Consider the following 25,933-nt stretch of genomic DNA (forward strand, 5'->3'; position numbering starts at 1 on the left):
GCAGCAGAGGGTGGTCCTGCCTATCCTCGGGAGGCGGCAGCGGCTGCAGCGGCGGCTCCTTTGTCAAATCCAGGCGGATTTCCTAGAAGAAGCAGGGCTTCTGCAGCGTCCCTTCCCCCGCTCTCCGCTTGCAGAAATCTCCCTTGTCTTTCCAGCCTTAGTTAAAGCCCCCTCTCCTAAAGTGCACCCTCCCGGGCCATTCCAGTGCATAGAGAGATCCAGCCCAGAGTAGTTATGGAATAATGAAAAGGGCGTTGGGGTTGACCTGTTTTCAAATTCTGCCTCCGTGACTTAATGGCCGTATGAGTCACAGGGCAAGTCACCGTATCTCTCCGTGCCTTGTTTTCTTCAATTGTTAACTCTACCACACCGTCTGCTTCACCGGGTTGTTGTGAGGTCCTATAAGTACTTGTACATTAACATTTACTTCTCCTTCCCTCCTGGCAGTTATTTATCATATTCTTGTATTTGAGGCAGCAAAGTAGTCCAGTGGTTGTTAGCGCCCTAGGCTTGGAGCCAGAAAGCCATGAGTTCAATTCCAGCTTCAGATACTTACTGCATGTGTCACCGGGGTGAATCTGGGCAAGTCACCTCTGCCTCAATTTTCTCAACTATAAAATGGACATAATAATAGCACCTACCTGCTAGGGTTATTTTATTTTTTATTTTTATTTTTTTTTGGGGGGTGGGACAATGAGGTTTAAGTGGCTTGCCCAGGATCACACAGCTAGTGTTAAGTGTCTGAGGCTGGATTTGAACTCAGGTCCTGCTGAATCCAAGGCCAGTGCTTTATCCACTCTACCACCTAGCTGCCCTCCCTGCTAGGGTTATTGTGAGGATGAAATAAGATAATATTTGAAAAGGGCCTGGCAGATAATGGATACTATATAAATGCTTATTAGAGTGTCTTCCCTAGTCTGCCTGATATTATAGCTATGGATGTAAGTGCTTTATAAGAGCTCACATATATAGCAGTCTTGCAAAGCAAATTGAGGTGATCCCAATTTAGGGAATTCCAATTTTGAAAAGTTTGCAAAGAAAACTCAAATGAGAATATGCATTCTTTCGTACCTCACCATAAGCCCGTGAAGTAAGTGCTGTAGCTATTATTAACCCCATTTTACAGATGAGGAGACCAGCAGGGGATGACTTACTTGCCCAGGGTCACCCAGGTAGTAACTGTCTGAAGAAGGATTTGAACCCAACTCGACCCAGTTGGACTCCAGGTCCAACACTCTTTTTTTGTTTTTTTGGGTTTTTTTGCAGGGCAATGAGGGTTAAGTGACTTGCCCAGGGTCACACAGCTAGTAAGTGTCAAGTGTCTGAGGCCGGATTTGAACTCAGGAACTCCTGAATCCAGGGCCGGTGCTTTATCCACTGCGCCACCTAGCTGCCCCCTGAATTGGATTTAAGTAAGGCAGAGCTGTGCAAAGTCATCAGCCTCACTCTCTCCTCCAGAGTTATTGGAAATTGGAGTCCCTTGGCAAGACAGAGGTCAGGTCAACTGGCGATAGCCCAGAATATTTTTGTCAATGCGTGGATAAAAGAGTGAGGGGCTGGGGCAGCTAGGTGGCGCAGTGGATGGAGCACCGGCCCTGGATTCAGGAGGACCTGAGTTCAAAGCCGGCCTCAGACACTTAACACTTACTAGCTGTGTGACCTTGGGCAAGTCACTTAACCCCAATGCCTCACCAAAAAAAAAAAAAAAGAAAGAAAGAAAGAGTGAGGGGCTGTTTCCAAAAGCTATCTCTGTTTCCAGATGGGCCCTCCAGGACCCCACTTCTCCTGTCCCCTGCCCTTCTTCCTCTCTTAAAGTCGGGACAGTCTGGATTCACTTCAACTCACTCACGGCCAAAAGGAAGGCCAGGGTTTGCCACCTGTGGGGGTCTCCTGAGGGTTGTCTGTCACAAACAGGAAGCTGTGGGTAGAGGAAGAAGGGGGTGGCCAGTGTCAGGTCGAGAAATAGCAACAGAAGCATGAAGCCTCTCTAGGCCTGCCTTTACCCACCTCGGAGCCTTGATGCGCAAATAATGGAAGGAGAAAAAACAAAACAAAACAACAATCAACAACCACTAGATTTGGAGTGTAGAAACCTGAGTTCTAGTCTTGGTACATCCCTGACTTGCTGTGACGTTGGGCAAGTTCTCTTCCCCTAGGTCTTAGTTTCCTTTTCTGTAAAATGAGGGCATTCTTGATGAATATAATGACCAATCATGATTTCAGACAACTGATGAGGAAGCTTTCAACCCACCTTCTAACTGGAAAGTGATGGACTCAAGGTACAGAATGAGTCAGTTTTCAGATGAGAATTTCCCAGTATAGATCTTTGTTTTGATTGGGCATATTTGTTACAAGGGTTTTCTTTTTCTTTTTTTTCAATGGGGTGAGGGGAGGGTGTGAGGGTCACAGCTAGGTTTGCACCCCAAAAAAGGGTCATTGAAGTATTTTAAATAATGTGTAAGAGATAACATAAGGAAGGTCAGAAGAGAACAGACAAGTGTGACAGATCTGAAAGCTACATGATGAATTTGTTATATACTTAAAAGGAAAAACAAGCTGTACCTAATAGAGACTTACAGTTTTGTATATGATCTTCTTTTTATATTCTATTTTGTATATAGAAATGCTCATCTTATTTGGCATTTATTAAGTGCAGAAAAGAAAATGAGGGAATTTGATTAGATCAGTGGTTCTCAGAGTGTGGTCTGGGGACCCCTAGACCTTCTTGGTTAGTCTGTGAGGTAAAAATTACTAAGATATTTAAATCTCTAATATAATAAATGTCAATAGGCATAACCCATATCAACTCTTTGTAGTCCTCAATAATCTTTAAGAGTGTAAAGGGGGTGGGGCAGCTAGGTGGTGCAATGGATAAAGCACCTGCCCTGGATTCAGGAGGACCTGAGTTCAAATCCAGCCTTAGACACTTGACACTTACTAGCTGTGTGACCCTGGACAAGTCACTTAACCCTCATTGCCCTGCAAAAAAGAAAAAAAAAGAGTGTAAAGGGGACCAAAGAGTTTGAAAATCACTGTATTAAATCATCTCTAAAAATTCTTTGAACTCTAACATTCTGTGTTCAAATTTCCTTTTTCAGCTCCACCATTGTGTTCAAGACACTCCATCTCTTGGCTCTAGGTATTCTCTCTGGCTGAATCCCATGTCTAGAATGCTCTCCCTCCTCCCCTCTGACCACTGACCTCCCTGGCTTCCTTTAAGTCACAATTTAAATCCCCAGCTCCTCCTAATTCCATTGCCTTCCTTCTGTTAATTATTTCCTATTTATCCTGTATATAACATGATATATATCTATATCTATATATATCATGCTATATATTTGTTGTATATAAACATATAATATATAACATAACCTGATATGATATGATATGACATGATATAATATATATTTGTTTGCACGATGTCTCTCCCAATAGACCATAAGCTCCTTGAAGGCAGGAATTGTATTTTGCTTCTTTGTATCCCCTGTGCTTAGCTCAGTGTCTGGCACAGAGTAGGCACTTAATAAAGGTTTATTGATTCATTGATCTTTGTACCACTAGTGTCCAGGATAGTGCCTAGGACAGTGTGGGCCCCTAATGAGTGTTTCTTGACCTGAAATTAACCAGGCTGAAAAGGCAGATCACTGGTCTGTCTGGTTGGTAGTGGGGATGAAGTCCTGATCCTGGCAGCTATCTTTCTCCAGAGCCCATGTTGCTTCTAAAAGGTCTACTCACTGAGTGTGAATATATTACCTAATCTAGAACTTTTTCTGTGTCCTGAGGGTGTTTGAGTTCTGAATTGAACTGTGGGTTAAGCCATGTGCAGGCTTTAAGTGGGAGAAGTGAAGAGCCTGATAGAGTATAAGAAGGGAAGCGCCCTGTGGGCAGGGGGTCTTCTTGTGTTTGTCTTTTTATCCTCCATTTCTAGTGTAGTGCCTTCTTTGTAGTAGGTACTGGATTAAGTGCTCGTTGGATTGGGTTGGGTTAGATGGGGACACAGACTACATTTCATAAAAGTTCATGGATTCTCATAGGCTTCTGTGATTTTTGTTGGGTTGTTTCAGTCTGATTTGGGTTAGAGTTGTTTGATAAACCATACACAGACATACACACACACACACACACACACACACACACACACACACACATACTCCTCTGGGTTAGTCTGAATGTAGGAAAGTGAAGAGGAAGATTGGGTTATTTGAAGAGAAACAGAGCTCCCTGAGGGGACCTGACTGTGGGCAGTCTCTCTTCCTCCCCGGGGTGAGGCTGCCTCTGACAAGACAACTATGGATTTGGTTCAGCAGTTCCCACCAGCCCCTGCCTGCCCCAGCATCCACCTCGCCCATCCGGATACCTAGCTGAGTTATAGCCCGACTCGACTCGCCATGCAGCAGGCCTCTTTCCTCCTCCTCCTCCTTCTCCTCGTTTTTCTCTTCCTTACCCTACAGGGTGCTGAGCCCCAAGACCCACTGAGTGTGGAGGCTGAAGGTAGGAAGAAACAGAGATACGGGGACTCTTGTTCCAGCTTGGCCACCAACTGACTGTGTGACCTTGCGTGGTTTATCTCTCTCTGGGCTTCATTTTCTTCCTCTGTAAAACGAGGTCAGAGATTAGACAAGATGATGTGCAGAAAGTTCTTTCCAACTCTAAATTCAGTGTCTTATTGGGAAGGAATCAAGGGAACTAGCTTATCTTGGGCTTAGGGTAGGGGTTGGGTTAATGATGGTGAGAGGAGGAAGTAGAGATGATAAAGAAAAATAACTCACATTTTCATTTTAATGTTTTTGAGGCATTTCTTCATAACAAGTAGCAATAGTTCAAGTACTTTTATCCCTCTTGGACAGATGGGGAAACTGAGGGTCAGAAAAATGATGTAACAGGGCCTATAACTAACTAGTCTTGTAACTAGTGAGCTTGTTCTTAGGCCCACATTCATATTACCTCTTCCTCACCCCCACTCTCCTTTCTCTCTCCACAGAGGGGAGGAATGCAGTGCTGCCATGCCTGATTGGCCCCAGGGATGGACCCTTTGAGCCAATCACCTGGTCTGGAGGAGGGCAGCTGTCCTCTTTGCCACAACTAACCCTAAAAGGCCCAGGGTTGGGGGCCCAGGTGACACCCTTGAACGCCTCCCTCTTCATCTATAACGTCTCAGCCAATTCTGGGGGCTTCTACTTCTGTGAATGGGGACCACTCACAAAGCAAGAGTCGAAGCTGAGGGCTGCTCTCAGTGTCAAGGGCAGTGGTGAGGGGGCAGACTGGGGGTCGAGGGTGGGCATGTGGGTGAGGGGAACCTGAAGCTCTGAGCTCAGTAGAGGCAGGAGGGGGTTGGGGAAGGGAATGGCTCTGGGCCTCAGTTTTCCATTCTGCTGAGAAACAACATATATAATATCATGGAAAGAGTGTTGGAATTGGAGTAAAAGTCTCTGCTTTGAATCCTGATTTTGCCACTTACTCTGTGTGTGACCGTGAGCAGGTCACATTTTCCCTTTTGGGGTCTCAGTTTCTTCATCTGTAAAATGAAGGATTCAGTGGCACAGTGGATAAAGCACTGGCCCTGGATTCAGGAGGTCCTGAGTTCAAATCCGGCCTCAGACACTTGACACTTACTAGCTGTGTGACCTTGGGCAAGTCACTTAACCCTCATTGCCCCACAAAAACAAACACAAAAAACCAACAACAACAAAATGAAGGCTTCAGACTGGATGATTGAGAAAGTCTTTGTCAGCTCTAAATCTTTTTTTTTTTTTTTTTGGCGGGGCAATGGGGGTTAAGTGACTTGACCAGGGTCACACAGCTAGTATAGCTCTAAATCTTATGATTCAAGGAATGGCCTGAGGGAGAAGAGATTGTTAAGTATCTGGGGCAGGTGGGCAGGATGGATGGAAGAATAAAAACCTGAAGATTCAGAACAAAGGGACTGGGAGAGACTCTGGGATATGAAGACAAGACCAGGAGCTGTCTCCAGATGGCATTGGCTGTCCCTGGGCCCAGCTCTCAGTCATCCTTGACCTTTCTCTGTCTATGTCTCTCCATCTCTGGGTTGCCAGGTGAACTCTTCCAGTGGAATGCTATCAGCCCAGAGGACTGTGGTCCCAGGAAGTCTTCCTCACCTGTGGCCCTGCCTTCTAACCCTAAGAGATCCAAGGCCCAAACTGATCCGTCCGCTCAACTATATGTAGGGGCTGAGGGCAAACCTGAGCAGTGGAAGCTCTTCATTGCATGTACTGACCAGAACCAAACAGAAAGTAAGCAGGGGGCTGTGGGAGGGAGAGGCAGGAAGAAGTTAAGCAGGTAGAGGGCAGCTAGCTGCCAAAGTGGAACTCTGGGCCTGGAGTTGGGGAGACCCTAGTTCAAATCCAGCTTCACTTACTAGCTGTGTGATCTTGGGTAAGTCACTAAACCTCTGCCTCACTTTCCTCTACTGTGTGCTTAGCACAGTGGTTTAGAAGTTTCATGAAGGGGGCAGCTAGGTGGCGCAGTGGATAAAGCACCTGCCCTGGATTCAGGAGGACCTGAGTTCAAATCCAGCCTCAGACACTTGACACATACTAGCTGTGTGACCTTGGGCAAGTCACTTAACCCTCATTGCCCAGCAAAAAAAAAAGAAGAAGAAGAAGTTTCAGGAAGGCAAATTTAGGCTTTGATGGAATGAAAAATTTTTTTAACAATGAGAGCTGCTCCAGAGGTGAATGGGTTGTCTCAGGAAGTAAGTAGTAGGTTCTCCTCACTGTAGATGTAGATGTCTCCTCACCTTCTAGTAAATGCAGAATTACCACTTGTTGGTTTCTTTCAGTGGTTTTTTCTCTTTTGAGTATGAGTTGAACCCAATGACTGGCTAATTTCCTGTGATCCTGTCATCTCAAAGCACTTTGTATGAAGTTTACTTATGTCTAATTTGTCCCCAGGCTATCAGGTTCAGGAAGCACTTGCCTCTCCACAATACTCCAAGGTAGGAGGTGCAGGTGTGTGCATTCTCCTTTTACAGACTTGGAAATTGAGGCTCAGAGAATTCATGTGACTTCCCATGGTCATGCAGTTAGTAATAGTATAAAGGACCAGAATTCAAACCCAGATCCCCAGATTCCAAGTCCAAAGTATTGTCCAGGCTGCTCCCCAACCTCCTACCTCTTTGCCTTACCACATCTGAACTATCTTGGGTTTTAGCAAGAATTTTTACTTACAAATATGGAGTGCTTCCATATTTCAAAAAGCCCACCGTTTTATCCATGGATAGTAGGCATTTTTTCCACCAAAGCAGATAGCAATGTGGTATCCATTCCTTAGCAGAAGGAAACGTGTGATAGTGCAAAGAGTGTGGAATTTAGAATGATAGGACCTGGGTTCAAATCCCATCTTGGATAAATCTCTTCAATCCCCTCTATGCCTTTTAGTATTATTTCTTCTGTGAAATGAAAAGGTTGGATTAGACCAAAGCTTCTTAAACTGTGTGTCGAGACCCCATATGGGAGTCACATAACCGACTATGGGGGTTGCAAAAAATTTGGCAAGAGTGAAAGGTTATGTATACCTAATTTATATACCTATATTCCCAGGGTTGTGTAAAAATTTCTTGGGTGAAAAAGGATCATGAGTGGAAAAAGTTTAAGAAGCCCTGGATTAGACTGTGTTCTTAACTGGGGTAGTGGGGTGGTGGTCTGTGGGTTTGTTTTTTTAAATAATTGCATCACTATAATCCAGTATAGTTGTTTTCCTATGTAATCCTGTGTGTTTGATTTTATGCATTTAAAACCATTATTCCATAATCTCCTGGGGGCTGGGAATATTTTATTTGGCATCTTTGGTGTGTAGTATGGTGCTTGTTATCTAGTAAGTGTTTAGTGAATGCTTGTTGAGTTGAATCGAATTAGACCAACAGTAGTTTCCTAGAGGAATATAGAAGGGTAAACTTAATGACAAGAATGCTTCAAAGTGGGGGCAGCTAGGTGGCACAGTGGATAGAGCACTGGCCCTGGAGTGAGGAGTACCTGAGTTCAAATCTAGCCTCAGACACTTGACACTTACTAGCTGTGTGACCCTGGGCAAGTCACTTAACCCTAATTGCCTCACTTAAAAAAAAAAAAGAATGCTTTAAAGTGTGTTTCTTTTATTATAACACTATCATTGTAAATGCTAAGCCTTACTTACCTCAACCCCAAATAAAATGTATTTTTCTGGGGGGCGGCTAGGTGGTGCAGTGGATAAAGCACCGGCCCTGGATTCAGGAGTACCTGAGTTCAAATCCAGCCTCAGACACTTGACACTTACTAGCTGTATGACCCTGGGCAAGTCACTTAACCCCCATTGCCCTGCCCCCCCCCAAAAAAAAAGAAAAAGAAAAAAAAAGTATCTCTCTGGTTTTCCAAGGTGCCACAAATAAGCCATAACAAAAACAACAACATTATTCTGAGAAAGGGTCCAGAGGTGTTTCCAAGCTGCCTGAGAGGTCCAAGGCACAAAAAAAAATCTTAGGAGACCCTGCATTAGATGATCTCTCTAAAGTTTCCTCTGGCTCTGATAGTTTAGGATCTCATGAGTGGGTGTGACCAAAATAACTCATCACTGTCTCACAGATCTTGCCATGAGCAGCCAGGCTGCAAAAAGCCAGGCTGAAGCCTGGGATAGCAAACTCAAAGTCTGTGACTGGGCCTGTTCTCCGGGCCTTTCCAGCTTGACAAGGTTGGCACTCCATTAGCATAGCTTTCAAGAAACCAGGGCCATGTCCACACTGCAAGGAGGAGTTTGGTGGAGGTTACACAAGAAATAATATATAATTTCATAATGCTGCTACAGAAAGAGCACTGAATTTGGCATTGAGGATCCTGGGGTATGAATCTTGGCTGGACATTTAATAGCTATATGACCATAAGTGAGTCTCTGAACCTTGGTTTCCTCATCCATCAAATGGAGAGAATAATACTTAGACTTCCTAATTTGCAGGTTTGTTATGGGGGAAATGCTTTGTAAGCTGTAAGGAGATATATGAGCTTTGTTTGTTTTTTTGGTGAGGCAATTGGGGTTAAGTGACTTGCCCAGGGTCACACAGCTAGTAAGTGTCAAACGTCTGAGGCCAGATTTGAACTCAGGTCCTCCTGAATCCAGGGCCGGTGCTCTATCCACTGTGCCACCTAGCTGCCCCTTGATATATGAGCTTTTATTAAATGAAAGAGGAGGGCAAAGGCAGTTGGAAGCACAGATAAAATAAATCAGTCTGGTACATACTGGGGGAATACCAAATCTAGGGGAAATTCCCCAGGGCTTTTCTGGGCTCTGTGATTCTCTTGACCTGGAGGTAATCCTAGCCTCTTATGCGAATGGTTCCTTTTGGTACCACAACACTCTTTCATCACCTCTTCCCACAGCCTGCTCCATTTCCACTGTGAATGACCAATGGTCTTCAGAGTGAGGGCCTTGTACCTGTAGGGGCCTATGGAATGACCCTAATGGGTCTAACCAATTGGAGCATGGGAAGATGGGTGGCAGGTCTGACCATATCAGTTCTTCTACTCAGCAAATTCCAATGGCTTTCTGCTGACTTTAGGATCAATCATTATTTCCCTTTTATGTCATCTTTTCCCCCCCAATATCTATTTTTGTGTAAGTTTTGGAATGTATAAGTATTAATGCTGTAGCATATCTATATGTATATACATATAGATATAATTTATAAATTAGTTCTATTGCAGTGCATGCTCAAATTTTTTTGATAGGCTATCCACTGCACGAGGCTGAGTTCCCTGATTCTACAATAAGAAAGTTAGCTCAACCCATTACGAACCCTTTCCATTGACTTGGGGAAGATTTTGTGCTCCTTTCACATTCATAGGGTCATAGATTTAGAACTGGAAAGGACGTTAGAGGCCATCTTGTCCAACCTTCTCATTGTATAGATGTAGAAACAAAGGCCTATAGTGGTTGAGTGACTTGCCCAAGGTCTCACACAGCTACAGTAGAAAGTAATTCAGTGAGCATTTCAATACAGCTCTAACTCCAAGTCAGCACTCTTTCCATTTCACTGTGCTACTTGGAAAGATCCTTAGGGATCATCTGGTCCACTGGGTCTTAAACTTTTTGGCCTCAGGACTCTTGTACAGTCTATTTTTTTTTAATTATGGAAGTATTTTATTATTTTCCAATTACATGTAGTGATAGTTTTCAACATTTGTTTTTATAGAATTTCTAGTTTCAAAATTTTTTTTTTGTTCCCTCACCTCCCTTTCCCCCTCCTCCCCAAGACAGCAAGTAATCTGGTATAGGTTATATATGTCTTGGACAGTATTAAAAATTATTAAGGACCCCCCAAAGAGCTATTATCTGAGTTATATTTATTGATATTTACCATGTTTTAGAAAGTAAAACATCTTAGTGTTATTATGAAAATAGTTTTGACTTTGCAGACCTCCTGAAAGAGTATTGGGAGGCAGCTAGGGGGCACAGTGGATCAAGCACTAGCCCTGGATTCAGGAGGACCTGAGTTCAAATCTGACTCCAGACACTTGACACTTACTAGCTGTATGACCCTGGCAAGTCACTTAATCCTCATTGCCCTGCAAAACAACAATAACACAACAACAAAACCCCCAAACAAACAAACAAACAAAAAAAGAGTATTGGGGACCCCCAGAGACCCCTGGACCATATTTTAAGAACCACTAGTGTAGTCTAAGCCCCCTCCTTTTTTTTTTTTTTTTTTTGGTGGGGCAATGAGGGTTAAGTGACTTGCCCGGGGTCACACAGCTAGTAAGTGTCAAGTGTCTGAGGCCAGGTTTGAACTCAGGTCCTCCTGAATTCAGAGCCAGTGCTTGATCCACTGCGCCACCTAGCTGCTCCCTAAGCCCCCTCATTTTTACCAGTTTACAAAACACTTTATTCACATCTACCCTGTCTTGGTCCAGAGAGGGAACAGGGGAAAAAAGACATCACAAAATAAATTATGATTGCAGTTATGCTTTATCACCCAGAAAAACAATATAATCCAGCACCCCAAGTTCATGAAACTTCCTTTTATTTCTCCACTGTATTTTAAGCCCCTGAGGGCCTTTGGCTCACTTATCTTTATATCTCCCCCAATGCTGGGCACAATGGTATATACATACATACATACATACATATACCCATACACATATATACACATATATGTATATACACACATTAATTGGATTTTTGTTGAATTAGTAAATATTAATGGAATGAGAATGTTTGGAGTTAGGGAGTTGATAGTCCTGGTCAGACTGTATCGGGTATATTTGGATGCCACATTTTAGGAAGGATGTTGATAAGCTGAAGAGTAGCCAGAGAAAAGTGACCAAATTGGTAAAGCTCTTGGGCATCATGCAGTAAAAATATAAGGTGAAAGAATTGCAGATATTTAGCCTGGAGAAGAGAAGACTTAAGGGAAGATATGATAGCTATCTTCAAGTATTGGAAGGTCTGTCCTATAGAAAAATGATTAGGCTTGTTCTTTTTGTCCACCAAAGGGATGTGTATGACTCTTTGTGATCCCATTTGGGGTTTTCTTGGTAAAGATACTGGAGTGGTTTGCCTTTTCCAGTTCATTTTACCGATGAGGAAACTGAGGAAAATAGGCTTAAATGACTTGTCCAGGGTCACACAGCTAATAAGTATCTGAGGTCAGACAAGAAAATTTTTTTAATTAATTAATAAAAAAAAAATTTCTTGGCAAAGATACTGGAGTGGTTTGCCGTTTCCTTCTCCATCTCACAAACTAGGAGTAATGGGTGTAAACTAGGGGTAATGGATGAGAGTTTATTGAGACTTAATAGCAAAAAACCCCCTTCCCAACAGTTATTGCTGTCCAAAAGTGGCTTGGGAGGTATTGGGTTCCTCCTTACTTAGGTTCTTGTTTGTTTACATTGATAATCTACAAATAATTGAATCTGATTTGGAATGTTATTGCTTTTTATTTGTTGTATTGATAAATTTATTCTTTTATTTTTATCTCTTTTTTGTTGCTATGTTTGGTTTTTACAACACATTCATTTCTGAATGCCTCTCCTCTTTGTAACAAAGATTAAAAAGAAGAAAGCGGGGGAGGAGAGTTTAGCAAAACCAGTGAACACATCAATCATGTCTGGTGATCTTTGTAATATTCCACATCCATATTCCCCCACTCTCTCTGTAAGTTGGGGAGGAAAGTGTGTTCTACAACTCTGCTCTAAGGTCATGATTAGTCATTATAATTATACAGCAATATTTCCTTTTTTTGTGTGTGACTTTTCTATTTACACTGATATCCTCACTGTACGCATTGTTTTCCTGGTTCTGCATGCTTCACTCCATCAATTTGTACAAGTTTTCCCATGTTTCTCTGTATTCTCCATACTTATCATCACTTACAGATCAGGAGCATTCCATTTGTTCATAAAGCATAAGTTATTTAGCATTTTCCAGTGAATGAGTATCCACTTTATTTCCAGTTCTTCGCTATGACAAAAAATGTTGTTATAAATATTTAGGTGTATATAGGATCTTTCTGCCTTTTCCTTCCTTAGAGTACCTGACTAGCAGTAGTATCTCTGGATTAAAGAGTGAATATTTTAGTCATTTAGAAACCTGATTTTTACAAAAGTGCTTTCTTATTTTCCCAGTTGATATTTTCAAATAGGGTGTTACTCCAAAGTAATTAATAGTCATGGGTATATTGAATTCTGTTATTGAGCTTAATGGTTTCTGTGTATTCCTTATCTAGTTTATTCTGCTGATCCTTGCTTTTATTTGTAACCAGATAGTTTTGGAACGTGGTGTTGTTTTTTGTCTGTTACATTCTATTTTTATAAGGGAGGCAAATACAGGACCCAAACCCCACCTAAAAAGTATACTCCTCCCAACAGCTGAGAAAGATACTAGGCTAGAGGACTTGCCCATGATCATTCTTACAATTCTGTACTTCTGAAATTTACTAATTTTATAAAAATGAAGTTCATGCCCTTTAATTTTGACTAACTGGCACCATGGTACTTAACCTGAATTTTTTATCATTTAATATTTTCTTCCCCCACCCATTTTTTTTTTCAGGCAATGGGGGTTAAGTGACTTGCCCAGGGTCACATAGCTAGTAAGTGTCAAGTGTCTGAGGCTGGATTTGAACTCAGGTACTCCTGAATCCAGGGTTGATGCTTTATCCACTGTGCCACCTAGCTGCCCCTCATTTAATATTTTCTTTATTTACATAGTCATGTATTAATCTTTTGGGTAGGCTTCATAGCCTAACCTTGAGCAACTGCTGCTCGGTTATCTCAGTGAGTAGAAACATGTCACTTACTGCCTGTTCTGTTCTCAGGCATGCATTTTAGACTAGGTTCAGTTCTGGGCAGCCTGACTCTAATGTTTTTTTTGTTTGTTTGTTTTTTTAGTGAGGCAATTGGGGTTAAGTGACTTGCCCAGAGTCACACAGCTAGTAAGTGTTAAGTGTCTGAGGCCAGATTTGAACTCAGGTACTCCTGACTCCAGGGCCGGTGCTCTATCCACTGTGCCACCTAGCTGCCCCAGCCTGACTCTAATGAGAAGTGTTTTTCTCACACTCAGTGGCTCATTAAGCCCCACCCCCTGGCACCACTGGGGATGATTTTACTTATTAGTTTATATCTAGGATCTCCTCTCAAATGGGAAGAGTAAAAAGATATTTAATGCACAATATGAATCAGGTATAACACAAAGATTTATTTCTAGACATTCAAGAAATATTTGACGTAAAAGACTCACAAAAGAACAGAATAATCAGCAACTTAATTTATAACTACTGGTATAGTCTGTTTTCCTAGTACGTAAACAGCTTCAGAACATACAGTAGTTTGCAAGCCTGCAAATTAGACAGTTTCTACTTCATTGTCTGAGCAACTACTGGTCTATGTGTTTGCTAGGAAAAGGGCCAGGCTTGGACTAATCCTCTGGCCAGTGACCATCCTTTCCATTGCAAATGTTTTACCTTCTAGTGATTGTGTAAATCACTCACCCTCTCACCATCCCATTCAGCTCCCTTAGACTCAACTTGGAGTTCCTTACACCAAAGAAATCTCAGACAGGGACTAATACATATTGTTGTTATTGTTTTGTTATTATTGATGTGGGTATTATTTTTGCTGTTGCTGCTTTTATTAATAGAAAAATAATAAAACAGAAATAATTAAAAAATAGAACCGAAAAAAAAAGTTATACTTTCTATGAGTTAGTTCCAAAACAATAAAACCCTAGTTCTACAAGGTTAAGTGATTTGCCCAAAGTCATACAGGTAGTAAATAAGTGTCTGAAGTTGGATTTGAACTGAGGTCTTCCTGACTCCAGGTCTAGCTCTCTGTCCACTGAAGCATCCAACTATCTAAGGTCCCCTAACCTATCTGGTTATGCCTCTAAGCCTGAACACGTCCATCTCAAAGTAATAATTTCCTTAAATTCATTGTTGTTGTTCAGTTGTGTCCAACTCTTCGTGACTCCATTTGAGATTTTCTTGGCAAAAAAAATTTTTAAAAATATTTTTTAATTGATTAATTTAAAAAAATTTTCTTGGCAAAGATACTGGAGTGGTTTGCCATTTCCTTCTCCAGCTCATTTTGCAGATAAGGAAACTGAGGCAAACAGGATTAAGTGACTTGCCCAGGGTCACACAGCTAGTAAGTATCTGAGGTCAGATTTGAACTCAGGAAAATGATGAGTCTTCCTGACTCCCTGGAGTTACCAAGCTTCCCTTAAGCTTCCCTTAAGTTTAGGAAAGAATAAAAACAAAAGAGGCAGGTCATGTGCTTTAGCTTTCATGTACCTGTGGCTATACAGAAGCTGGGGTAGAGAAATGGAACCTGCTGCCCCTCCCTGACCGAACTCTCCAGACATACACTGAAACAATCCTTCATGCTTTGAAGCTAGAAAAGAAGAGAGCCTCTCCTAGTTTTAGTATATTCCCCAAGTCCTCAGATCTTCTGTTTCCATAGCCAATAAACAGACATCCTCTCAGTGCAAGGTCCTCAGTGATGAGTCATGCTTGGCCAGAAGTAGGCCCTTCCAGGCCTCAACTCCCATCCCAGAGCTTCCATGTGTAGGCAGGAATCATGGCTCCAGATAGGCAGGTTCCATGGTGATAGGTGGGGTAGGGGGAGAAAGGAAGGTTCCTGCTACAATGGGCCTTATAGGGGATCTGGTTCTGGGCCCTCATTCTATAGATAAGGAGCCTCAGGCTCAGATAGGATAAGGGACTTAGATGGTATGGTGTATAGAGTATTGGGTCTTGAGTAAGGAAGACATTGAGTTCAAATCCAGCCTCAGATACTCACTAGAGGTGTGACCTTGAGGTAGTCACCTCTGTTTTGTCTGAGTTCCCTCAACTGTGAAACGGGCATCATAATAGTGCCTACCTCACAAGGTTGCTGTGGGATATTTGTAAAGTGCTTAGCATGGTGCCTGGCACAAAGTAGGTGCTATACAAATGCTAGCTATTATTGTTATTTTTTTGTGTGTTTTGTTTTATTTTTGTGGGCAGTGGGGGTTAAGTGATTTGAACTCAGATCTTCTTGAATCCAAAGCTGGTGCTTTATCCAGTGCACCACCTAGCTGCCCCTATTATTGTTTTTTTGTTTTGTTTTGTTTTGTTTTGTTTTGTTTTGTTTTGTTTTTTGGGTAAGGCAATTGGGGTTAAGTGACTTGCCCAGGGCCAGTGCTCTATCCACTGTGCCACCTAGCTGACCCTATTATTGTTATTTTTGGAGCAAGGCTGTCAGGATTCTAACTTGTGGCACAGTCAACCTCAAGGTCTCTTGACTCCAAACCCAGGGCTCTTTTCACTACACCACACTGCCTCACACTGTTTTCTTTGCTCTGCATCACTTCATCTAAGCCATACCATGCTTTTCCTTGTGGTGCAATAATATTTCATTACCTTTCTGTCTGTATAACCCTTGACAAATCATTTAGCTTCTCAGTGCACTGGACGGCTCTCTAAAAATATATGTTGCGGGGCCGGCTAGGTGGCACAGTGGATAAAGCACCGGCCCTGGATTCAGGAGTACCTGAGTTCAATTCCGGCCTCAGACACTTGACATTTACTAGCTGTGTGACCTTGGGCAAGTCACTTAACCCCCATTGCCCCGCAAAAAAAATATATATGTTGCAGAAAGGTGCTAACCTGCATCAATAGAATCCCCAATCCCCATCTTACATTCCTATACCACACTTTATTGGGCCATTCCCTAATCACTGAGCACAGTTTGCATCCAACTCTTTTGTTTGTGCCAATGAGAAAAGTCAGTCAATTGTTCATTACCCTTGACAAAGAGATCCCATGTCTCTGGCACATATATAAGCTATGGCATACTAAACAAGTTATGGAACCTCTGTGCCTTAGGCAAGTCTCTAAGGCTATTTTCTCCCTCTGTGCTCTCTCTTGGTAACCTGACCAGATCCCATGGGTTTGGCTATTTTCTCTATGCAGATGATACACAATTTCAGTATCTCCCTTGATCTTTAATCCCGAATCACCAATTGCCTATTGAATACTTCAAATTGTATTTCAATTGTTTAAAGACATCTTAGACTCAACATGTCTTCTACTGAGCTCTTTATCCTTAAACCCTCCCCTCTTCTAAACTACCCTATTTTTGTTGAAGATGCCACCATCCTACTAGCTACCCAGGTTCATAATCTTGGCGTTATCCTGTACTCCTCACTTCTTCCCCTTTTCCCCTATATCCAATCAGTTACCAAATCTTTCAATTTATGCCTTTAAAACATCTCTTACATCCTACCTCTTCTCTACATTCACAGAGCTACCACCTTAGTTCAGGCCTTCATTACCTCTCCCCTTGTTGTTGTTATTGAGTCATCTCAGTTATGTCTGACTCTTCGTGGACCCATTTGGGGCTTTCTTGGCTAAGACACCAGAGTGGTTTGGAATTTCTTTCTCCAACTCATTTTACAGATGAGGAAACTGACGCAAACATGGGTAATTAACTTGCCCAGGGTCACATATCTACAAAGTATCTGAGGCTGGATTTGAACTCACATCTTCCTCACTCTAGGCAGGGAACTCTATCCACTGTACAACCTAGCTGCCGCAGCTCTCCCCTAAATTTTTACATTTCCTTTTTTTTTTTTTTAATTTGGTGTGGCAATGAGGGTTAAGTGACTTACCCAGGGTCACACAGCTTGTAAATGTCAAGTGTCTGAATCCAGATTTGAACTCAGGTACTCCTGAATCCAGGGCTAGTGCTTTATCCACTGCGACACCTAGCTGCCTTCTCACCTAGATTTTTGTCAAAAACCTTTGCACTTGGTCTTCCAGCACCTAGTGTCTGGGGAAAAATATTTTTATATAGTATATAAATAACATATGATTTATATATAATATGTAATATAGGACACATTTTAAAGTTTAATTTAAATTATTAGCATTTTCTCAATCACTTTTCTTTTTTTTTTCCTTTTTTGTGTGAGGCAATTGGGGTTAAATGACTTTTCCAGGGTCACACAGCTAGTAAGTGTCAAGTGTCTGAGGCCGGATTTGAACTCAGGTCCTCCTGAATCCAGGGCCAGTGGTCTATCCACTGCACCACCTAGCTGTCCTTCACTCACTTTTCTTAAGTCTAGGCAATAAACAAAACAACTCAAGCCCTGATTTGTAGCATTTGCAAATTTCTGACATAAAAATTTTAACTGAAACTTTAATCAAATTTATCCTTATTATTTTATTTTATTTTTCCAATTACATGTAGATAGTTTTCAACTTTTTTTTTTTTTTAGTGAGGCAATTGGGGTTAAGTGACTTGCCCAGGGTCACACAGCTAGTAAGTGTCAAGTGTCTGAGGCTGGATTTGAACTCAGGTACTCCTGACTCAAGGGCGGGTGCTCTATCCACTGCGCCACCTAGCTGACCCTCAACATTCATTTTTGAAAGATTTTAAGTTCCAAATTTTTCTCCCTCCCTTCCCGCTCCAGAAACCAGCAAACAATCTGATATAGGTTATACATTACATTAATGTTAAACATATTTTCACATTAGAAATTTACTCAAATTTGGCAATGAACAAATCAGCAATTTGTTCAAGCAAGCCAGTGTGAGCTGGCTCCAACACACCCGAGCACATATGTAAGATGAATGTGCATACTCATACCTTGTGTGAGATGAATGTCCACATAGGTTATCTGTTCATATAGATGTCTGGTTCATGGGTGGCCAGGATAGCTATCTCTGTTTTATTTTTGTTTTTGTTTTTGCCAGGCAATGAGGGTTAAGTAACTTGCCCAGGGTCACACAGCTAGTAAGTGTCAAGTGTCTGAGGCCAGATTTGAACTCAGGTGCTCCTGAATTCAGGGCCGGTGCTTTATCCACTGTAACACCTGGCTGCCCCAGGATAGCTATCTCTGAAATCTGGCCCACTCCTCTCCAAGGGAATCTCTGATTTTCTTCTTAAGGGAAGTGGGAGAAGGGCTGTGGCTACGTTTTTGCTCCTTCTCTTCCCTACCTCTAAAAGGAGTATCAGGCTAGATTTAGATCTATTTTTCTCTCAAGTTCTGCTGGTCAAGGGAATACAAGCTGCTTCCCTGGTTAAGCTTGTCAGCTTCTTAGCTTCTTCTTACTTGATTCTTACAATAACGCTGAGGCAAACAGAGGTTGAGTAGCTTGCTCAGGGTCACATACCTATTAAGTGTCTGAGGTTGGATTTAAACTGAGCTCTTCCTGGGCAAGTCACCCAACTTCTCTCAGCCTCAGTTTCCTCATCTGTAAAATAGGGATAATAATAGAACCCACCTCTCAGAGTTCTTGTGAGGATCAAATGAGGTAATACTTTGAAGTGCTTAGAGCTGTGCCTAGCACATAGTGGATGCCAAATAAATGTTTGTTCCCTTCTCCTCTTTGATACATTTATTAGCAGAAGGCTCTTACAGGATTTTTTTTTTGGATGTCATATTTTTATTAGACATGTTTATTGCAGAGTTTTTCTTCCTAGTATATATCTTTTCTTCATATTCTGGCTACATTGTTTTTATGTATACAAAGGCCTTTTATTTCTATATAATCAACATGATCTATTTTGGTTAAATCATTTCTTCTATTCTGACTAGTTAAGTTTTTCTCCTATCCACAGTTGAAAAAAACCAGCAGATCTGTTTCCCTCTATTGCTTTTTAGTTCAGATGACTTCTTAAATTTAGATATTTATCATTTTGGAATATATTGTGGGATATGGTATAAAATGTTAGTTTAAACCCATTTTCTTCCAAACTGTTGAGTCATCCTAGTGGTTTTTGTTGAATAATGAGTTCCTTTGTTATGGTAAAAGTATTCTATTCTATAATGTGACTGGATAGGGTATTTTTATAGGTCATGCATACTGGATTTAGAGGAGAAATGAGGCATATGATATATTTTTTACTGATTTTCCCCTGAGATTTGGATGAGATCAAAATTAGTGAGTGAGCTGGGCAAGATTTATGAAGTTTTCTATACAAATGAAAATTTTCTTACATTTGAAAATCCTTAAATGAACATGGGAGACCATTTCCTTTCCCTTTCTCTCAGCAGAGGACTTCAATAAATACTTAACTGAAAAAAATCAAAGCTAAGAGCCAAGCTCCCCCTTCTTTCCAGTTCTACAGACTAAATCATGTCAACATCTTTCCTTGATGTCTCTTCCTTTGCTCCCCTTTTCAGAGAAGAGGTAGCCCTTTTCCTTGCAAATACAAATCCTTCTCCTTGGCCCTTGGTCTGAGATCTGACCTACTCCTCCCTAAGGGAAAGTACAAATGCCATGTTTGGGGAGAGGCAGAGAAATGGCCAGCACAGACAACAGCCAATGGGGAAGGGGCCTGCAGGATCCAAGACTGTTGAAGCTGATAGAGACCTCAGATCATATCAATCCATGCTACATTCGAGCTGTTCATGTATATCTTACCCAATAATAAACTTCAAACAGTGTTCCACTGCTCAGGGAAGGAGGAAGCCATTTCCATTCCTGACAGCAGCTGCCACTCCTTTAATGGGTTGAGTTTACATATTTACTTTTATTAGAGGAAAGAATTTAACCTAAAGCTCTTGGTAGAGAGCTGATATATCACAGTCACAGTGGAATATGCTGTCTCACTGAATCCTGCTTTGCTCAATTAGAATCAGTTCCTCAGACCAGTTAAGGTCAGGAGCCATCTCAATCTTTGCCCTAGAGTCTCTGCTTCATTCAGTTACTAGGCTCTAACAAGTCTCTCTGGTATCTCTTGTGTCCAGTGGTCAAGGTTTTATACTATTTTTTTTTTTGGTGGGGCAATTGGGGTTAAGTGACTTGCCCATGGTCACACAGCTAGTAAGTGTTAAGTGTCTGAGGCCAGATTTGAACTCAGGTCCTCCTGACTTCAGGGCTGGTGCTCTATCCACTGTGCCACCTAGCTGCCCCAGTGGTCACGGTTTTAAACCCCTAGATGCACAAGAGAGAGATCCCTCTCTTGGTGTGGTCAAGTGTGACATCTACCCTGAGGTTTCTCCCTCTTGGTTGGTGGTCTGGCCCTGTTGGATCGATCAGCCTCTGTGTGTGTGTGTGTGTGTGTGTGTGTGTGTGTGTGTTTTAAAGAACCCCACACAACATTAAAATTCACATTATTTCCTTTACTTTTAGTTCCATCTATTTCCTTTCAGTCCTCATTCAGTGTGCAGATGAAACATAATATGAAGGAAAGGTCTTCTCTCATAGCCGGGACTACATTTATACAAATTATTTTATAGTTGTGTTTATACAGTTGCTTGTTGTATCCTAGTAGGTTAGCTCCCAGATATCTAATGTATGTTGATGTTATTTGAAAGTGTGTTGTTTTCTATCCATTTCCCCTGTTGATTTTGAATGATCTGTAGAAATACCCATTATTTTTGTAGATTTATTTTGTATTGCGTTTCTTTGCTGAAATTATTATCTCAATGAATTTTCTGATCATTTTCAAAGGTTTTCTATATAAACCATTATCTCATTCTCAGATAGTTTATTTTTGCCTCTACTTTGTCAATGCTTATTTCATTAATTTCTTTTTCTTGTCTTATTGCTATAGCTAGCATTATATATGGTCTTATAATATATTATATATATATAGTACATATTACATAGTATTATATCAAATAATAATGGTAATAGCAGACATCTTTGCTTTACCCCTGATTTTTGGGGGGAAAACTGTTAGTGTACCTCCATTACAATACAATGATATCTCTTAGTTTTAACCAATTAGAAAAATCATATTGAGGAAAGATCTTTCCATTACTATTTTTTTGTGTGTTTTAATATAAATGAATGCTGTACTTTATTGAAAGTTTTTCTGCACCTAGTGATACAATTCTATGACTTTCTTTTTTGTTTGTTTTTGTAACTCATGGCTCAGAGTTCCTCCAAAGACTGGGCTTACACAGACTGGACTTGATCCTGGGGGCCTGACCCCAAAGGGATAAATTTCTCTCTGACTTGTTATACCCCAATCAAAGAGTAAAGCTCAGGGAAATCTCCAAAACAAGGTTTAGATATAGTTTGTTTCCCCCAAGTGGGGAATAGGCTGCCTAATTTCTACACTTTCATTAATGGACATCATAGGTAGCAAGAATAAGACAGCCTTCATGTCATCCATTATAACAAAGGACTCACATCTGTGAGTAAATATAGGAAACATAAAACAATCAGATAGGGAGGAGGAGCCAAGATGGTAGAGGAAAGGCAATGACTTGCCTGAGCTTACAAAACCCCTTAAAATACCTTTAAATAATGCCATAAGGGGGCAGCTAGGTGGCGCAGTGGATAGAGCACTGGCCCTGGAGTCAGGAGTACCTGAGTTCAAATCTGGCCTCAGACACTTAACATTTACTAGCTGTGTGACCCTGGGCAAGTCACTTAACCCCCATTGCCCTGCAAAAAAAAAAATGCCATAAGACAATTCCTGGAGCAGCAGAACTCACAAAAGGATAGGGTAAAATAATTTTCTAGCCAAAGACAACTTAGATCGTTGGCAGGAAAGGCTTGGGTGAGAGTAGAGTGCAGCAGGCTGTGCAGCACAGACCAGGCCCCTGAAAACCAGGACAACTGCTGCTTCTGGAGCTCTCAGCCCACAGATAGTAAGGGGGGTTGAAAAACTGGTCAGAAGGAAATTACAAGGATCTCTTTGCTGGCATTGGGAGCAGGACTCTGTTGCTTTGTTGATACTCAGATCCTGGTCATAGTCCTGGGTGGCAGTCCTAGCACAAGGAGGAGCACTAGCACATCAGAGCTTGCAGCTGTAGTGGAACAGGGACCCTTGTCATAGTTCCAGGCAGAAAAGAGTACTTGTGGTCTATTATAGTCCAGAGCACAGGCCAGGAAAGTAGTAAACACACTTCTCTTTAGATCATACCTCCTTGGAAGAATTGAAAACTTACAGGTTTCTAGAAATATCTCTGAAAACAGCTATACAAAACAACTGAAACTCGGGACAGGGCACTCTCCACCCTGGAAGCAGAGCCCTACTTTAACAAAGAGTTAAAAGTCAAGAAATAGGTTTGGAAAATGAGCAAACAGAAAAAAAATTCTGATGCCATAAAGTTACTATGATGACAAGGAAGATCAAAACACACACTCAGAAGGAGATAACAAAATCAGAGCTCCTACATCCAAAGCCTCCAAGAAAAATATGAATTGGTCTCAGGCCAATGGAATAACTCAAAAAGGATTTTGAGGGGCAGCTAGGTGGCTCAGTTCAAACTTTGAACCTGAGTTCAAATCTGGCCTCAGACACTTAACACTTACTTGCTGTGTGATCCTGGGCAAGTCACTTAATCCCAACTGCCTCACCAAAAAACCCCCCAAAAAACCAACAAAAAAACCCCCCTGGATTTTGAAAATCAAGTAAGAGATGGCAAAGAATTGGAAATTGAGGGGATGCCCATCATTTGGAGAATATCTGAATAAGTTGTGGTATATGAATGTAATAGAATACTATTGTGCTATAAGAAATGTTGAGCAGATGGATTTCAGAAAAACCTGGAAAGACTTACATGATCTGATGCTGAGTTCAGTGAGCAGAAGCAGGAGAACATTATACACAATAACAACCACATTGTGTGATGATCAACTATGACAGACTTAGCTCTTCTCAGCAATACAGTGGTCCAAGATAATTCCAAAAGACTCATGATGGAAAATGCTGTCCACATCCAGGAAAAGAACTGTGGAGTCTGAATACAGATCCAAGCATACTATTTTCACTTTTTGTGTTTTTTTCTTTCTTTTGGTTTTCCCCTTTTGTTCTGATTCTTCTTTAACAACATGACTAATATGGAAATATGTTTAACATGATTGTAAATATATAACCTGTATTTGATTGCTTGCTGTCTTGGGGAGGGAGGAGGAGAGGGAAGAAGGGAGAAAAATTTGGACCTCAAAATCTTACAAAAATGAATGATAGAGAATATTTTTACATGTAATTGTGAAAAGATGCTATTAAGAAAAAATTTAAAGAAAAATAAAGAAAAGAAGAAGAAAACCAGTAAACTTTAATAAATTGGGAAAAATCAAATAAAAGAAGTAGAGGAGGGGACAGCTAGGTGGCACAGTGGATAAAGCACCGGCCCTGGATTCAGGAGTACCTGAGTTCAAATCCAGCCTCGGACACTGGACACTTATTAGCTGTGTGACCCTGGGCAAGTCACTTAACCCCCATTGCCCCGCAAACAAAACAAAACAAACAACAAAAACAACAACAAAAACCCACAAAAAAAAAAAAGAAGTAGAGGAAAAAGTGGGAAGAGAAACCAGAGTGATGCAATAAAATCATGAAAAAAGAGTCAACAGCTTGGTGAAAGACACACAAAAAAAATACTGAAGAGAATTAACACCTTAAAAAACAGACTAGGATAAATGGTAAAAGTGATACAAAAAGCCAGTGAGGAGAAAAATGTCTTGAAAAGCAGAATTGGCCAAATGGAAAAAGAGGCACAAAGATTCACTGAAGAAAAAAATTCCTTAAAAAGTAGAATTGGTAGGGGCAGCTAGGTGGCACAGTGGATAGAGCACTGGCCCTGGAGTCAGGAGTACCTGAGTTCAAATCCTGCCTCAGACACTTAACACTTACTAGCTATGTGACCCTGGACAAGTCACTTAACCCCAATTGCCTCACTAAAAAATTAAAAAAAAAAAAAGTAGAATTGGTCAGATGGAAAAGGAGGCACAAAAATTCAGTGAAGAAGAAAACTCCTTCAAAAGTAGAGTTGGCCAAATAGAAAAGGAGGTACAGAAGAACTTTCTCATTGCTACGGCAGTTGGAAGGAGTATATATAGACAGAGGGCACAAGTGTGAGTTGAATATGAAGTGATGATATCTAAAAAACTAAAATTAAGGTAGGAGAGAGGAATGCATTGGGAGAATGGGAAAGGGAGAGGTTGAAAGTGACAAATTATCTCACATAAAAGAGGCAAGAAAAAACTTTTACAATGGAGGGGAAGATAGGGAAGGTGAGGGGGAGTGAGTGAACCTTACTTTCATCAGAACTGGCTCAAAGAGGGAATAATATACACACTTAATTGGATATAGAAAGCTATCTTTTTTTGGCGGGACAATGAGGATTAAGTGACTTGCCCAGTAAGTGTCCAGCAAACTGAAAAAAAGTTTGAAGCACATTTCTCTGAACTATGCCCACCTCCAATCAGCCCTACCCTCTCTCACACACACCCACTTATCCCCTTGAACTGAGTCAAAGTTATAAAAAATAAGAGCCATTCTCCAATTGATAAATGATCAAAAGCTATGAACAGTTTTCAGATGAAGTAATCAAAGCTATTTATAGCTTTATGAAAAAATACTCTAACTCACTATTGATTGGAGAGATACAAATCAAAAATATTCTGGGGTACTACTTCATACCTATTGGATTGGATAATAGGACAGCAGAGGAAAATGACAAATGTTGTAGGGGACATGGGGAAAACGAGACATTAATGCCCTGTTGGTGGAGTTGTAAACTGATTCAACCATTCTGTAGAGCAATTTGGAACTATGCCTGTAGGGCTATAAAACCATGCGTATCCTGCATCCAAAAAGAGATTTTTGTTTTCACAAAAAGGAAAAGGAACTATATGTACAAAAATATTTATAGCTGCTCTTTTCTGGTGGTAAAGAATTGGAAATTGAGGGGATGCCCATCAATTGGGTAATAGTTAAACACATTGTGATATGTGATTATGATGAATTACTATTGTGAAAAGATGAGCAGGATGGTCTCAGAAAAACCTGGAAAGATTTATATGACCTGATGCTAAGTGAAATGTATTGTGTACAAAGTAACAGAAATATTGTAAGATGAGCAACTGTGACAGCTATTCTCAGCAATACAATGATCCAAAGAACTCTGAAGGACTTATGATGAAAAATGTTATCTATCCCCAGAGAAAGAACTGATGGTTTCTGAATCCATATTGAAGCATATTTTTTAAACTTTATTTTTTTTAATTTTTTTTTGGTCTATGTTTTCTTTCACAACATGACTAATATGGAAATGTTTTGCATGACTACACATGTATAACCTATCTCGAATTGCTTGCTTTCTAAGTGGAGAGGTGGGGGTGGGGAGAAGGGAGATAATTTGGAAATCAGTTTTTAAATGAATGTTACAAATTGTTTTTACATGTAATTGGAGAAAATTAAATTACTAAATAAATTAAACAAAAAACTCAACAAAAGGCCAAAACAATAATATAACTAGACTTCTTCCAGAAATTAAAGACACTTTGGGGGACTGCTGGATAAACAATGCCCATTTACTTCAGATTTGCTCTATCAGAGCAACTCAGCAATATCATGGAGGATTGTCATGGTCCAGATATCCTGGCCTGGCTTTAGCTGTTGGATTCTCTTCTTTTCTGAGAAGTGCACAGTTAAAGAAATCTTCCTATGGGAGGCCAGTGCCTAACTCTTAAATTCATGAACTTTGGAATTCA

At 41.0% G+C, this 25,933-nt stretch overlaps 1 protein-coding gene across 1 annotated transcript in view; it reads left to right on the forward strand.

The window, feature by feature from the left end:
• The first annotated feature begins 2,268 nt into the window (after positions 1-2,268).
• CD19 (CD19 molecule) overlaps positions 2,269-25,933 on the forward strand; it is a 33,385-nt gene continuing 9,720 nt past the window's right edge. The window contains 5 exon segments of the mRNA XM_044000257.1: positions 2,269-2,279; positions 4,269-4,371; positions 4,374-4,491; positions 4,982-5,248; positions 6,054-6,251. Of these exon segments, the coding sequence (XP_043856192.1) occupies positions 2,269-2,279; positions 4,269-4,371; positions 4,374-4,491; positions 4,982-5,248; positions 6,054-6,251 (697 nt within the window).

The sequence above is a fragment of the Dromiciops gliroides genome, chromosome 1, assembly GCF_019393635.1.
Source record: "Dromiciops gliroides isolate mDroGli1 chromosome 1, mDroGli1.pri, whole genome shotgun sequence".
Lineage (NCBI taxonomy): Eukaryota > Metazoa > Chordata > Mammalia > Microbiotheria > Microbiotheriidae > Dromiciops > Dromiciops gliroides.